Source organism: Mustela putorius, unplaced genomic scaffold (assembly GCF_011764305.1).
Source record: "Mustela putorius furo isolate JIRA1106 unplaced genomic scaffold, ASM1176430v1.1 tig00000129_pilon_pilon_pilon, whole genome shotgun sequence".
Lineage (NCBI taxonomy): Eukaryota > Metazoa > Chordata > Mammalia > Carnivora > Mustelidae > Mustela > Mustela putorius.
In genome coordinates, this window is record NW_025421290.1 from 26871899 (window position 1) to 26888471 (window position 16573).

Here is a 16573-nt window from a genome sequence, read left to right on the forward strand (position 1 = left end):
AGGACAGGCCATTCAGTAGGAGGTCCATTGTAATTTCCTTCCTTTCTGCTTTCATTATATGTGTTCCTCCTTGGTGGGGGGAGGGGGCTACAGTGTCAGGAAGGGAACTCACCTTTCATTGAGGAGAACTTACCCCACTGAACACAGTCTGACCTTTTTCTTCTTCATGGTAAAGTAATTATTGAGCTGTCACTAACATTAAAAAAAAAAAACATGGTACCAGGAGGACTATGGAGAAGAGAATTGAGATGGTGGGGGTCTTTGAAGGAGCCAAATAAATAGCATCTCTTTGTTTCCACCCAAGATATGAGCTGATTGACAAGTAAGACAAAGGAGATGATGTACTGAAACCTAGTATTACTATATTTTCTCAACACTGGAGAATATGGTTTATATCTGTGGAAAAATGGGTTTCTTTCTTTCTTTCTTTCTTTCTTTCTTTCTTTTTTTTTTTTTTTTGAAAAATAGGTTTCTTAATAACAGGCCCAGAATTAGGAAATCATGAGGCCACTTCTAGAGGTCAGCTTGTTCCCAAAAGAAAGGGAGAGGAAGAGGCAGAGTGCTCAGTTCCTGGGTCAGAGTAAGGCTGGAGAGAGGCCATGTGTGTTAAAGCAGGGGGAGTCCCCTGCATGAGAAAGAACATTGGGGTGGAATCTTGTTTCCCTGGCTATTGTAGATTGCTTGGCCAATGAACTATGACCTTGAACCCTGTTAGCAGGGGAGCCATGGGGAGAGAAGAGGGAGGCAGCTTCAGGTGTGTGTAGCATTGTTACTGTAGTATTACTCTTGTATGCTCTTATATATGACGGTGGGAGGGCATTTTGGGGTGGACATATTGTTCCCTATACTGCTAAAATCCAGGTAAGGTCAGTTTACAATTTGGATAGGTGAGCCGCTAGGTGGGGTATCTGTTGCGGTTGCTAGGAGTTAGTCTGTTGAAGTGGCTCATAAGGAGGTGTGCCCAGCCTCCTATCCTTTCCATGGGCTTGCTTTCCAAACCTCAGCTGAAGAGAAGGACCATTCTTCAGCCCAGGTTACATGTGGGTGTTTCCTGCATTGGTGTGATTGCCTCTGAGTTGTTCCAGGCCCTGGGACCCAGTTTCGGAATGCCTAGCTAACAGAGACCCAAAGATCATCCATGATGGTTGGCATGCTTCTGTATTCCACATACCAGAACTACGAGAATATTTCTTTCTTCTCTCGCAGGTGATATTTTGAATCAGTGGGATGTCATTAGGTTGCCTTCAATAGTTAGACCAGGGCTGGACACCATGGACAGCGCCACAAAGCCTGCTTTCAGCCAAAGTCTCAACAGGTTCCCATGCTGCCTCACCCACTAGCCTTCCAGTATGTGAGGAAGGAACTTTGCTCTCTTTTTTAAAACTGCTGTGTCCCTTGCAACCAGCACAGCCCCTGATATGTAAAAGGTCCTTAAAAATTATGGACTGAGTGAATTAACAGGTTGTATTTTGAGCACATACTCTGGTGTTCTGAGCACAAACTCTGGTGTTCCGATCGAGTATTATCTCTGAATCCTAAAAGCCACTGAATTTTAGAACAGAAAACTTTTAAAGATTTTAATGAAAGTGTTCCTGGAGTAGAACAGCTGAGAATTTCTGTTACTTGTGGATTTTCATTTTTCTCTATGCCAGGTGAATCTACATTGGCATCTCAGTGACCAAAATGGCTTAATTTTATCTACCCAAAAGCTTTTTCAAAAACTTTGCATGGTGATACTAACAAAACCCCAAATGGGCCAATAATCTGTGAGATGCTGCAGTGTGGCTCAGACAAAACCTGGTGTGTGTGTGAACTCAGCTATCCAGCTGAATAGAAACAAAATACAGTTGAGTCTTCAGCTTTTGAGGAGGACATTTTCCAAAGGCTCCATGGAGATTTTGCTGCCTGATTCTTACTAATGTGTGTTTACAGTGTCTCTGCCATGGAGATTATAGGCAAATGGTGTTTACAAACTGTCCTCATGGTATATAGAATTGCTGGTATTACGTAGCTGTTCACTGTGATGTTGAAACTATCTGTTGGAACTGGACCTCTTAAAAAGAAATCTGTGTGGCAAACATCCTAATATCAGAAAATAAAGTCAATTCTTCTGTGAGGCAGTTCCTATTATCTTTCCACTTTGAGAAATTATTCTCAGTTCAATTGTATTACCATGGTGATGTGTTTGCATTTCAACAAAAACCAAACCGAACCAGACCAAAAGCAGAGCTCTGCACGTGTAGCTCCTGTCCTAGGGTTTTTATGCAGCATCCTTATCATTGAATAACCTCTCCAAGGTCCTGGCTAAAAACCACATCAGAGAAGCAGTTTCCTCAGACAGACACAACAATCTGGATTGCTAATCTCAGAATTCTAAGAAATCACATAGAGGTGAAAAGGAGAATGGACATTAGAGGGGGCAAAAACGAAATAAAGAACCAGCCCACAAATGAATAGAAATATACTCATTCTCTAAAATAAGATTGTGGAAGCAAGCAAACTCAGGGAGGGCGTTTTGCTTAATGAGATTTGGCTGTGTGGTTTAGTCCTCTGAGGTCTGAAACAAGTAAACACTTCTAGGAGTGTGAGCACGTACATCCCTCTCTCAGAGGAGACCTCTTCGAGCTGGCTCTCCCGCTCTCTGTTTGTGAAGTTTGTTTTGCTCTTTGGAATAATTGCACATAGAGTCGTGACAACAGAATGAACTCTACAGGAGGTGGGTTTTGAGTTCTTAGAAAATTCCTGCAGTTAGTGCCAATCCGGAGGCAGGAAATCATTTTGCATAATGCTATTTGCATAAGAAGGAAAGAACACATCGTTTATTCTAATCAACAAAGTGTGAAAACAAGATTTGGACAGATGTGCACAACCATCCTGTCCCTCCTGCCTAAATATTGTATTGAACCATCTCTTCCTAGATAACAGTTTTGTTAGCCCAAGGACACAGTAGCTCAGTCAGATCTGGGCTCTCACAAAGCTTTTTGCTAGCTGCTCTGCTTACTGGTAAATAAGCAGTGTGATTTTGCTTAGCAACCCCTCTCTGGAAAGGCAGCACACTTCTGTACGCGGCGTGGTGGGGAGAAGGGGGAGGTGAAGAGAGGGCAAGGAAGGTGAGGTATGTGCCTCTCTCCAGCTGGTTCCTGACATCGCAAACATTATCTACAATTCTTGGCAATCTCGGAAGGATGACGAAGAAGTAGGCGGAAATTAATGGAAAGGCAGAGTTTTCAAGATTGTGGGCTGAGACTGTCTGAGAGCTCAACCTAGAGGCAACACAGAAGAACCAAGAGAGAATGAGGACCTTTTTCTCATTAACAGTGAAGTAATTACATGAGATAATGTATCCAGGAAGCGACAACTAACAGCAACTTCCTGAAGCTACACGAAGATTATCTTAAGCCAGACATGAGGGAGCATTCCTCAGTAGCTAAGGGTGATACTAAATCTGGGACTGTCCACATCTGAGAAAACATTTGAAGTTCTACATCAAAGATAATCATTAACAGTCCCTGAGCACTTAGCAGTGTGCAACACTTTTACAGACATATTTAACCTCCCAAACAATCCTGTGAGGTGGATTCTTGATGTCCATGTCAAAAAGGAAGAAACTGATGCACAGAGAGGTGGAGAAACTTGCCTGAGGTCACCCAGCCATATAGCAGTGGGGATGGGTTGTGTCTCGGGCTGTCTAACCTTGGACTCCACATTCCTAAACACCCTTTTGCAAGTGGTAGTGCACAGTTGTGGGGCTAATGGCCATAAGAAGCCCAAAGATCACTGGATGACGTGTAAGATGGTTTGTGGTTCCATCTGGAAAATGTGTTCAATTAAGGTAACTGTTTTTGTTCTGTTTTAATATCTAGAGGGCAGCAAAAACATGGGTATCCAGAATACTATATATTGCTAAAACTTTATGTCCACATCTCTTCCTTTTATAGTGAAGTATGGGTATACACGTTTCCATACACATACATGCACACACGCGCGCACGCACTCACACACACACACGAAACTTGACTTCTTTTTTTTTTTTTTTAAAGATTTTATTTATTTATTTGACAGAGAGAAATCACAAGTAGATGGAGAGGCAGGCAGAGAGAGAGAGAGGGAAGCAGGCTCCCTGCTGAGCAGAGAGCCCGATGCGGGACTTGATCCCAGGACCCTGAGACCATGACCCGAGCCGAAGGCAGCGGCTTAACCCACTGAGCCACCCAGGCGCCCCGAAACTTGACTTCTTAAGTCCCGAAAATACCCCCATGATTGAATTCTCCAAGCATTCACTGAACATCACCCTAGGACGTCTGAAAGAAGAAGCCGAGCTTTGCCTCGGGTGGTGAGGAGAGTGGTGGTGAAATGTTTACCTTGCCAATAAACTCTCCCACAGATAACCCATTTTAGATGCCATTATTTCTCCTTCGTTACATAGCTCCCTCCCTGCCACCAGACAAATCCTGTCCTGTGCTGCCATCCCTTCCGCCCACCTCAGGGAGCCCAGGACCGTCTCCAACTCTCTACGTACTTGCAAACCCTCCTTTGCCAGCCTCAGCCTCATTTGGATTACAGTTGTGTTCACATCCTAATTTATGACTTAACAAGTGTCTCACAAACATTTAATTTCATTATGCATTTGAGGAGGACAGTTTAGAGAGGAGGGGGAGAATGATGTTCCCCCTGCCAGCAATTAGATTAATTTAATGTGATCTATGGTGAAATCTCCTTTTGGGCTTTGGATTTTTATACATGTCTATAAACAAAACTAGGCTAGTAATAGATAAGTTCCTGGATTCTCAGAGGGGCTCCACTGCCCTCACCAGGTCCTGCTCTAATATTCAGCCTGGAAATTCATGGGATGGGTAAGACATTCCCATGGCTCTCAAGTGACTCATCTTGTCACGATACTTTCATGAAAAAAAAAAACCCTGGAATTTTCATTTGCAGTTTCAGCAATATCAGTAAATTATATATATATGTATATATTTTGCAGATGGCCTTTCTGAGGAGATGAGAAGGGGACTGTATAATAGCATGGATCAAATAATTTTTCCCTGTTCCCACTTTATACACTCAGTGCCCTTTTGGGAGTTGGATCACATGACTGCTTTTCATAAAGAAGGATTGTATTTCCTTAGGTTTTCCTGTGCATTTTTAGGGAATATATTGATCTCAGAACGGGAGTATACATAGTGCTGATTTAAGATTCATGCAAATAAATGTTCTCCACTATACTTGTTCTTTTTTTTTTTTTTAATTTTTATTTATTTGACAGACAGAGATCACAAGTATGCAGAGAGGCAGGCAGGGGGACGGGGGAAGCAGGCTCCTTGCTGTCCACTGTACTTGCTCTTATTTGTTGAACTAAGTCCTCCATTTTGTCGTGTTGAACATACCTGGGACTGGGACCCCAGGCAGGTGGGGTTGAATGTTTCTGAGCCAGGAGTAGAGCGGACAGCCCTCCCGCATCCCTAGAACTTTCCAATAAAGAGACCGCACTGACTTTTCTCCCACAGTCAAGGGGGAGAGGATAGAAAGCCTAGTCATCTTCTTGCCTGGCATTTCCACAGTTGATCTAAGTGGCTCTCTCTTGACCAGTTCTGTCCTGGGGAGACAGCCAGAGGTGTTCCTGCTTATGACTGAAGCTTAGGAAATCCTAGACAGATCACAGAGTAAACAACTTTTTATTCCCAGTCTTCCTTTCCAGGAGGGAAGCAACATGGTCTGTTGTTCTTCATGGGGGTCAGTCTGGTTGATTTTCTTGGAGGGGGGCAGGTGGGAGCGGGACTCTGGCGACTTTGTGTGAGCTGGGAAATTGTTGAGTAACTTGAATTCTGGTTCCATCAGTAAGCACTTGACTGGGAGTTAATCACATCAGAATTATAATCTTGGCTTTGTCTCTAATTAGCAAAATCATTTTATGCTAGTCTCTCAACCCCTCTTGGCTTCTGTTGAGTATATGAATGCGAAGTTCTCTCTGTGCTCTGAGGTTCTCTGCCTTCTAATTTACCGGAAGGCAATGAATAGAAAACAGAGCCCGTGATAAAAGTTTCCTATATCCAGTGCCCTACATGTGGTGTATTTTTGCAGAAAATCAATCTAGGTGATGGAGAAAGACCCATGCACTCTGATGTGTATGGTTTTGGTCAGGTTATGGTGCTACGGCCCCTTGAGGACAATCTACATGCCGGTCCTGGGAGCTTTGAGAGGACTTTAAGGGTTATTCAGCTCAGAGGCCATGCCAGTGTTGTCCTGAGTGCATTCTAGGGGAATGCCAGTGATGCTCCTTGTCCACATCTGGACTTCACTGGCACCATTCCTTTGTGTAACATCTGTCTAATTCCCAATCTAAAGGCTTTCCCGTCTTGACTGGCTCCTGCAGAAGCTCCTATCAATTTAGCAGTAAACTGTTGGTCTGACTCAGACTCTTGTCTGTCCCTGGTGGATAGCAGAGCATGAACACACCGCAGTGCTGGCTCATGTGTGAGTTTCAAAAGAAAAGTATGTCACGAGTGTACAGCTTCAGCAGGGAAGGAGGGTGAAGAAGCTAGAGTCTGTCTCAAATGCGTATGGGGATGGCTGTTTTTTTGTCATCTGAACATTAGTCTGTTTAGTGTGTTTCAGGTCAGCTGTGTTTTTGTTTTTGTTTTTTTTTCCAACACATTCCCTTTGATACAAGAGAAACGAGGTGCCAAGTCCATCCCTACCACTGTGGAAAGAGCTCCAAACCTGTACCCTCCTGGAGAAGGGTCAGTAACACCACGTGAAAATTGGCAGCAAGCCTTTCTTGGGGAATCATTGCCTTTGTACTGGTGAGGAAGTTAGAATCCACATTTGGGCTGTAGTCATGGAACCACACACGTGATATCCAAGGCATGATCGGTTTCTTGACCCGGGGCCCACGAACAGACTTTGCTGGGTCTGAGAACCACCTAGAGCCTCTGAAAACTTCTGTATGTGCATTTTTCTAGGAGAGGGTCCCCAGTCTTCATCACATTCTCCCAAAGCTGCCTATGACGGATGAAAGGTGAAAAGCCACCGACATAAAACATTCTTCTTGTGCCTCCGTCTTCTGAACCCGGGGTGATAAAGCTGACTTGCCTGTCTTTCTCCTTTGCTCTCCCAGAAAAAGCAAGTGAGCCAGACCAAGATCCGGGTCATCTCCACCATCCTGTTCATCTTGGCCGGCTGCATTGTATTTGTGACGATCCCTGCTGTCATTTTCAAATATATCGAGGGATGGACCGCCTTGGAGTCCATTTACTTTGTCGTGGTCACCCTCACCACGGTGGGCTTTGGTGATTTTGTGGCAGGTAAGCACCCTGGGCATCCCGGCCACCAGGGCTCTGGTGGGGAAAAGGTTCTGTTGATAATGCTTTTCAAAACCAAGAGAAACTGTATTGTAGGAGAAGCAAATGAAAATGGCTCAGTGTCCTACTGCGATGCATGCGCTCATTTCAAGCCCATGGCTCCATGTAATGTAAAAAGCAGCAGATTCTGCTGAGAAATGAAAGGCAGCGTCTTCCTCCCCAGAGTGCTCATTGCCCTTATCGTCCTATGAATTCTGCATGAGTGAAATGAATTTCTCATTGAATGTTGGACTTCTGATTTACATTAAGGCTCCTTGAATCTATTGATAAAGGCTGTATTAGCAAATGGCAAATATGAAACTCTGAAGCCATTAGCATAAAGCTTGGCCTGCAGCGACCTGTGCGTTAGGGTTCCTGAGGCTGCCCAGGGGAGGGTTGTGTTCCCTGCAGACATTATCCTGGATCTTGCCCTGGCCTAAGACTTAGGGCTCAGTTGACTACCAGGAGCTGAGAACTGTCCCAAGGGAGTATAATACTATAACAAATTCTGCACAAGTGTATATAGAAACAAGAGCCTTCATTATGAACTTAGATGACAACGAACTATGTTTATGGAAGCAAAAGGAAACCACCATCAACTTCGGCTAGGGACGGGGAGTTTAAAAATGAAATGTGATCTGGCTTCTTACCTGTATGGCTTTCCCAGAATGTGGTAGGAAGGCAGGAAGAGGAGGAGGCATCCTTCTCTATCCTAAGGGATATTTCTAGGGGTTTAGACAATTGATTGTTTTCTAGTCTGAGAAGTGAACACTTTAATTAAGCACCTCTGTCCTAAACTCAAAATGTTTGGGTGATGCAAGTGCATTGTGTGTGTGTGTGTGTGTGTGTGTGTGTGTGTGTGTTTGGCTAGTTCCTGGTTAAGCAGCAGCCTGGACATTGCAGGCTGAGCTCGCAGACTTTATTTGGTACATGATCCTGACCTCTGCCTTGGGGTCTTCTTGGACTGCGGTGCTCACAAGGAGGACAGGGATCTGGAAATCTGGAAAGCAGGACATTCTGGAGGGGATATTCAGGGCTCTTTGAAAGGCACATGGGTGTCTCCACATTTACCCTGATGGTGATAACTAGAAGGGTGGTCTCCCAGCTGTTCTAAATGGGCCAAAGAAGACTAAAGTCCAGTTTGTAAAAATAGAAGTTTTTATTTTTTTTCTGTCCTTTTCACTGCCTAAGGACTGAGCACTTCAAAGTCAAAGTGATTAAAAAAGCCGGGGTTCTGGGATTCCACTCCAGTGCTCAGCTGCTTGCTGTGCTGCCCTTCCCCTTGGATGTGGAGCCCCCAGGGGCCGTCTTGAGCGGAGGCCTGCGGCTCTGGAGGGAAACCACAGAGAACTGTTGGGACTATTTCACAAACTTGTTCAAGTTCTCCCACAGCATAGTTTGCACTGGGTTGTGCTTCAAAGTGCCCTGTGCCAGCCCTAGGCCATCTGCTGCACTGTTAGGGGACGCTAGTGATGAGCCCTTCTCTCTAAACACCTGCTTGACTTGGCCTGTTAATCTGTTAATCTGGGGCACAAATAGAGCCTTGGGATACAAAATTTTAAAAATGCTTTTATTTAGTAATCGGCAAAGAGTTTAAATTTTTAATTTGAATTCAGGTTATTTGTTTACATCTAATTATACAGTGTAAGGGCAGGGAAGCTGTTTACTAAAAAAGTGCCATTTGACAATAACATAATTGAATGTTTTAAATTTTAATGTTATACATTGTGATATTATAAAACAAAAAGTATTATAGCCTATTCAAATTAAAGTCCATATATAAAATATCTACCACCTGCTTTGGTTAACATGATTGAATCCAGGCCTTCGCATTAATTGAAAAGTGATGATGAATCTGTAAAATAATAATACAAATTACATTTTATAAAACAGCATCGATTGAAGGACGAAAAAATAAAAAATAAAATGAGCCCCAGATTTAATGCACATGGATATCCTCGGTTGGCCTATGTGATGGGACTTAATTTACAGCTTTATTAAAAATCTCAGAAAAGCTAGCATTGATTTATTTGGATCTTAGATGAATCGAGTTGGCCAACCTAAATGATTTTGCAACATTGGTTCTAAGTAAAAAAGTTGAAGAGAACCCAGGGAAGAACAGGTGTGGTTTATTTAACATTGTGACACATGAATTCATAGGGAAGTGGGTCCCTGCTCTTCATCGTGGATGGGAGAGAAGCAAGGACATCCACGCTCCCTACCTCTTCACTCAGGGAGACCACACATGTTAGGGAGCACTGCTCAGCTGGTGTGCTGCTCCTCCCTGCGTGGGGGTGCTGGGGGGAGAAGCAAGGACAAAATGAGAAAGGATTCTGGTGCTTCATGGGGTACTGCCAGTGATTTTAATTGATTATTTCTTCTTATTCTCCACCATAGATTGAGAGCACTTAGTAGTCACTGGTACTTGACCTTATCTTGACTTACCTAGCAAGGGCGTGACCTCCATAGTCACAGGCCTGGCCCCATTTTAATTCCCTTATTACAGAGCCTGATTTTTTTTTTCTTTTTTTTGTCCTGAGGTCTCCATGGACAGGTATCTCTTATAATCCACATTGCTGACTGCAATTAGACCAGGCCCTTGGAAGCTCGGGTTTCCGGAGCTTACGTAGATTGGTCTAAGAATGCATGCCTTAAAAGGCTGGAAGTTTGTCACAACCTTTTGGGCTATACTCTCAGGGCAATGGGGAAGGATACCTGATCCTTTAAAAAGGTACGTTAACCAGAGCCGTTGATTGCTGTGATTGGACATGGCATCAACCCTTCTAGAAATGTAACTGGAACATTGATCACCATGCAGGATAAAGTGATGGTTTATTTTGTAGCCGGCTCACGTTAGGACAGCCTAACATCACAGGATTTTGAAACCCTGAGAGCCCACACAGAGCTCTGAATTCCAGCCGAGTCCTTCAAGACTCCAAAGGGTGTTTGTTGTATTGTTCGCTAGCGCCCCCTAGTGACAAGCCTTGTTGGGTGGTGGTGACTTGCTAAGTAAATATTTCCTTTTCTCCCCAAGTCCTAGCACAGGGACGGAATGAACCACAAAATCCACTTATTGCGGCAGGAACTCCAGTAGAATCCTTGAGGAAGCTGCGGGAGAGAGTTACCTAAGAGGGAAAAAAAAAAAAAAAAAAGGGCAGCTAAACTAGACCAAAGAGGTCTGGCCACACAGCCCGTTGGTAATGTTTGGAATTCTAATTTTAAGAAATGGCAATGGCCTTGAGACATTGTAGGCTGCACGGAGAGGAACCACAGGCACAGGCCGCATAGCTTGCCCTGCTGCCTTTGGGAGGTATTACTGATACCGTAAAAGCTCAGTGTGGATTCAGTGGTTCTAGAAAAGGTTATAACCACTACCCAGTGGGAAAGACTAGTAATCACTCATTACCGAACCCCCTAATTACCCACACATTGCTAATGTCGGTTGTCTTGGAAATGACCGTGGGCCTGCCTCAGTGAGCAATAGTGTCACACACGGTGAAAGCCAGGCTGACATCAGTTACGTCCTTCCTTCCTTAGGAGAGGGGGCTGGGCTTGGAGGCTGCTTTGCATCGGTACCTTTGGCAGCGCCTGTAGGAGGGCTAGAATAAATAGGCTAATTATTTGCAATAAATGACTGGACCTTTCAGCGGGACAGCCGGTCAATGCAATCGGGCAGCTGGCCAATTTGATTTGATGGATTTCTACTGTAATCCCTATGTATAAAATAGAGGGAGTTGGACTAGCTGGCCTTTTAGTTCTAGCATGGTGATTCTAATTATTGAGCCTAATTGACCTTTCGGATTAGCATCATGTAAACACCATCCCTTAGTTAGCGTTAAATCACTACCACTGGATCAAAGTCTCAGGAATGCCATGAAGTCCAATTTTACTTCCACACATCCACTCCGCTCTTAGGAAATGCATGTATTAGGAAGGAAGTGGTGCCAAGAAGTCCAAGACGTTGGGGATTACTGATCTTTTATTTTTATTGCATTTAACGAAGTTTGGGAAGACTCTGGACAGCTAGGCCTGCTGTATTTGTCCTCTAGCTGACGTCATTCACGGTCAAGCCCGGGTTGAGAAGAGCTGGACCAAGTTGGCCACGGACATTATGGGTATTTGGTTAGTGGTCATTGTTGTGGGTGTAACGGTTAGTGGTCAAAAATCAGAGAAGCTGAGCCAAAGCCAGACTCCTTTAGGAAGGGGTGCATCTTTTCCTTGCCCTCCCTTCCTTCTAATGCCTCTAACAGCTGAGTGTCAGCTGGAGATAGGATGATGTCTCCGCTACGTGGGCCAGAATAGGTTTGTTCTGCAAAGACCAAATGCTAGACCCTGGTTAAAGTGACGTTTTGTTTTCAGGGGGAAATGCTGGCATCAATTACCGGGAGTGGTACAAGCCCCTGGTGTGGTTTTGGATCCTGGTTGGCCTTGCCTACTTTGCAGCTGTCCTCAGTATGATCGGAGATTGGCTACGGGTTCTATCCAAAAAGACAAAAGAAGAGGTAGGACCCCTTCCAAATTCTATAAATGGTTCTGAGATCAGATGAGCTCCTGTCAAGAATACCTGTCTCTATTTTATGGGCTGGAGGGTTTCTTAGTACATGGAGGGCCCCTATGGCTTCCTCTTTTTGAATCATTTCCTGAAAGCCAAGTTCAGTGGGATGGCAGTTATTTCTGGATCCTTTTCTGGCAGGTGAGAACATCTGATGACTCACCAGCCCATGGATCCTGGAAGGACTAGTACACAACGACTTTTTTTTTATTATTTAAATTTTAAAAAAAGTTTTTTTTTAGAGGGACAGAGAGAGAGAGAATGTGTGAGCATGAGGGGGAGGGGCAGAAAGAGAGAACATCTCAAGCAGACTCCCCACAGAGTATGGAGCCCAATGCAGGGCTGGATCCCAGGACCCTGAGACTGTGACCTGAGCCAAAACCAAGAGTGGGACATTTAACTGAGCCACCCCCTTCCCACCCCCAGGTGCCCCAGAATGACTTATTTTTTAGGAAAATGAAAAAGGGAAAAAGAAAAAAATAGCAATGGTCAGCAGGGGTAGAACATAGTTGAGGGAGGTGTGCAGACATGTGGGAGAGGCTTAGAACGTCTATAAAAAGCTTGAGAAGGATGGGCCTGTCCTTCAGGTCTTGGGGTCTATATGGAAATTCAGTAGAATACTAGGACTCCTTCCTGATTCTCTGAGACTGAAGTCCTCCCAACAGTGACCAGCTGTGGAGAAGCCAACACAAGGGGTCCCTTTTCACCATCACCCCCTCCTGGTTGTCAGATCTACAAAAACTACATCGACCCCTATGTCCAAGGACATGCAACCTTTACTCCCTTGGGTAAATATGCGTGAAAACCTACACAAAGGCAAGAAAAGGGAGAAGAGGGGAAGGTAGATTTTGTGATTAAAAAAAAAAAAAAGTCCATGTAGTTCTTCTAGGAACAGAGGAAAAGAACTGGAAAGGAGGGCAAGAGAAGAAAAAAGGAGCTAACGAGTGGAAGGGAGATTAAAAAGAAAAAAGAAACAAAAAGAGGGGGAGGCTCCTGAAAGGAATGAAGCCTCCTACTCACTTCTCGGCAGACAGACATTCTGTAGAGACAGCCCCAGGACAAAACTGCCGAATGGGAAATGTTCCCATCTCATTGCCGGGCCCTGGTGTTAATTTTCCCGGCTCCCGGAAACACTGGCAATGCAATGCCATCAATGCCATCCTCAGTCGGATTCCCCAGATGGCTAACTGACCGGCTGAAAGTCAGCTGTAGTGAAAGAGAAGGTAACCATGCAAATATCGACTTTCCTCAATGCAAAAACGCAGACTTGTGAATCCCTCGTGTGTAGAGAAAAGCATGGCACTAGTGCTGTTGGAAGTGCTGAAGGAGAGCCGAGAAATCAGATATCAATCCTCCTGTGTTCTGAGGAAGCAGAACACTGTGGTCTGTGGGCTTCTGCAGAACAGGACTAGAGAAGTTTGTTCCCAGGTGCCCCGGAGGGTCTTCTTAAGGCAGCGTAAGCCAGGTAGCACTCAACCATAGTGTGGCCCAGATTCAGGGTGAGTAACACTCCCAGTTTGCCCAGGACTGCAGGGGTACCTAGGACAAGGAACTCCTGTTCGACAACCAGGACAGTCCCAGTCTAACTGGGACCGGTTGGTCACCCTACCCAGACAGAAGCATTGCAGCAACAGAGACAGGCCAAGGACCGGCTGCACCTGTGCTTTGTACCCAGGTGCGTGTCCCTGTCTCATGTAGCATTAAGAACTCTGTGAGCTAGACATGATTACCCCAGTTATGTCGGAGGAAGGAGGCCGTACAGCTAAAAAAAAAAGGGTGGACGCATAACGGGAACCCAAGCCCGGCCAACTCCATCCAGATAGCGGTCTCTCCCGCAGAATGCCGTCCTCCCGATCGGTCGCCACCTCCACATCTCAGGCTCCTGCCAGGTCCTCTAGCAGGTGTGCTCCCTGAGCCACAGGAGCCGGGAGCCAATTTGAGCTGGGTCTTTAGGGGCGAGGCAGCATCCCCATCCGGGCCTGTTCTCCCCCACCTCCCGGCCTCCTCCAAGGGCGGTGGGTGCTGGGAGTGGTGGGGGACCGAGGTGGGGACGGCTTCCTTAGTTGCTCTTCTGTTTCCTGGCCAGGTTGGTGAAATCAAGGCCCACGCGGCCGAGTGGAAGGCCAACGTGACGGCCGAGTTCCGGGAGACGCGGCGGCGGCTCAGCGTGGAGATCCACGACAAGCTGCAGCGGGCAGCCACCATCCGCAGCATGGAGCGCCGGCGCCTGGGCCTGGACCAGAGGGCCCACTCGCTGGACATGCTGTCCCCGGAGAAGCGCTCCGTCTTCGCCGCCCTGGACACGGGCCGCTTCAAGGCCTCGTCCCAGGAGAGCATCAACAACCGGCCCAACAACCTGCGTCTCAAGGGCTCCGAGCAGCTGAACAAACATGGGCAGGGAGCCTCTGAGGACAACATCATCAACAAGTTCGGATCCACCTCCAGGCTCACCAAGAGGAAAAACAAGGACCTCAAAAAGACCTTGCCCGAGGACGTTCACAAAATCTACAAGACCTTCCGGAATTACTCCCTGGACGAAGAGAAGAAGGAGGAGGAGACGGAGAAGATGTGCAACTCGGACCACTCCAGCACGGCCATGCTGACGGAGTGCATCCAGCAGCAGGCGGGCGTGGAGAACGGAATGGTCCCCACGGACACCAAAGACAGGGAACTCGAGAACAACGCATTACTTGAAGACAGAAACTAAATGCTGAGGACCTTGGACTTGACCAAGCGTTGTGGTTTTTTTTGTTTTTGTTTTTGTTTTATATTCACCCTGAGACACGTGCCTTAAAACAGACTTCTCGGTAGTCCGAAATTACATAGCATTGAAGAATATATTTCACTGTGCCATAAATGACGGAGAAAGATCGCTCTGCCAAAAGGAATCAAAGAACACAGGACCACACTTCCGTCAGGGGCCGCAGGACACGCCGGGAGTGTTTGCACACGCAGGAGGTCGTGGCCACGGAAGTTAAGGGCGGGTATGGGACGGTGCTGTGCTCCCCTGAGCGGCGCCGCCCGGACCTGGCGTGGAGAAAGGGCAGCTATTCCTCAGACCAGCCTTCTGAAAGGAACACATGTGGCTTTTACACGGAGCCTTGTTTCCTGAACCTACCGTTAGAGATATGCACACACAGAGCAGGGGACCAAATGGGGGCTGAACTAGTACCTGTCATGAGGGTTCGAGGTGACATTGTGGCATGTTGCTCTGAGCTTGAGTTTTGATACACAGCCTCAGCGCACAGCTAGTCTTTCCGAGCTCCAAGTGAATGTCCGTGGGACCCGGGAGCATGTGGAATTTGTGAGAAATAGATCAGAGCACACGTATTAAATGGTGCAATTGCTTTCCTCATTACAAAAGAAAAAAAAATCACAAATGCATCACACTGTGGATACCACCTTAACCAAGGACAGAAGCCTATTGAATTTTGTCTCTCGACGAATGAAGAATGAACTTGCAAGCTTTGGCGAAAACTCAACCTCATTCGCTGCATGGTTAATGGGCAAAAATCATGCATTCTCCTCAGTGGGTGCAATGGTGAAAATAAACTGGTTTTGAAATGTCCATTTCACTTTTCTAGTGGAACTTTGGTTGTAACTTGTTTTGATAAGAGGGGGGGAAAAAAAAAACCAAAACAATTGCCTTGCATGATGCCAGTGGCTTGCTGTTCTGTCTAGCTGATCCTAAATTTTTATAAAAATAGACATCCTGCATGTCTGAGACATACCAAGGAGGACCACGGCATCATTCCATCTCAGGGCTTTTTGTCCCTTTGGGTGTCTTAAGGTAGACATAGTGACGAGGTCCAATCTTGCTATCTCCAAACAAAAGAAAGAATCCCCCAACCAACTCTTGTACAAGAAAATTGAATTGTTTTAATTGCTTGCAGCTTAAGTGCCATTAATGCCATTTAAAAACTAATGCTTAAAAAAAGTATTTACAACATTCCACCTTTATGTTTGGGTGTTCCTTATTTTGAAGGCATCACTTCTTTTCCTTACTTGTTTCTTTGTCTCGCACCTGCTGTTCACGAAAGTTGGAACACCAGGGTGATTAATGGTTTCAATGCAAACAATAGCCACGCGATTGTTCCATGAGGTTACAATGGCCCTGGGAAGGAGAGCGGGGGAGGGGCCAGTCATAGGTTTTGAAAAAATTTTAAATGGATTTTTTGAAATCAGAAAGGGCAAATTGTGCTAGGCCTCAGCATCCTGTGTGTGCCTCAGCCCCTCGTGTAACTGGGCTGACCATGGGTGGTTCAGACTTCGCTGTTTGGCCCATGTTCTTAAAAATTTGGGCCTGGCAACCCCCAGAAAGTTGCTGGTGATGGGCTCCCCAATCTCAGCGCCATCTCTTGGGGAGTTCACATGACTAACACATGGAGGGGATTGATCAAAAGACCACAGGATTAGTGGAGACTTCTGACTTCTGGGGAAAATGATACCCACCACATCCTTGACCACTGGTACCAGGGCAGACCTCTTCCCGCCCACTTCCCAAAATTGCACAGCTCTCCCTCACCTGGAGCACATGTAGCCCCGCCGGCCCCTCCCCCAACTTCTAGGCTCTAGTTAAAAGTTCTGGCATTGCTTTTGGGAAGGAGCCAAATAAGAATCAGCTTTCACGAGGCCCTTCCTGTCCAAGGTAGACTTGGGTTAATGCCTCCACCGGGCTGAA

The 16573-nt window shown here is 45.9% G+C and overlaps 1 protein-coding gene across 3 annotated transcripts in view; it reads left to right on the forward strand.

The window, feature by feature from the left end:
- KCNK10 (potassium two pore domain channel subfamily K member 10) overlaps positions 1-15531 on the forward strand; it is a 130822-nt gene extending 115291 nt beyond the window's left edge. For all 3 annotated transcript variants that reach the window (XM_045071544.1, XM_004739106.3, XM_013057888.2), the window contains exons 5-7: positions 7118-7304; positions 11700-11842; positions 13979-15531. In XM_045071544.1, the coding sequence (XP_044927479.1) occupies positions 7118-7304; positions 11700-11842; positions 13979-14599 (951 nt within the window). In that variant the 3' untranslated portion in view covers positions 14600-15531. The remainder of the gene's footprint in view (positions 1-7117; positions 7305-11699; positions 11843-13978) is intronic.
- Positions 15532-16573: the final 1042 nt, after the last annotated feature.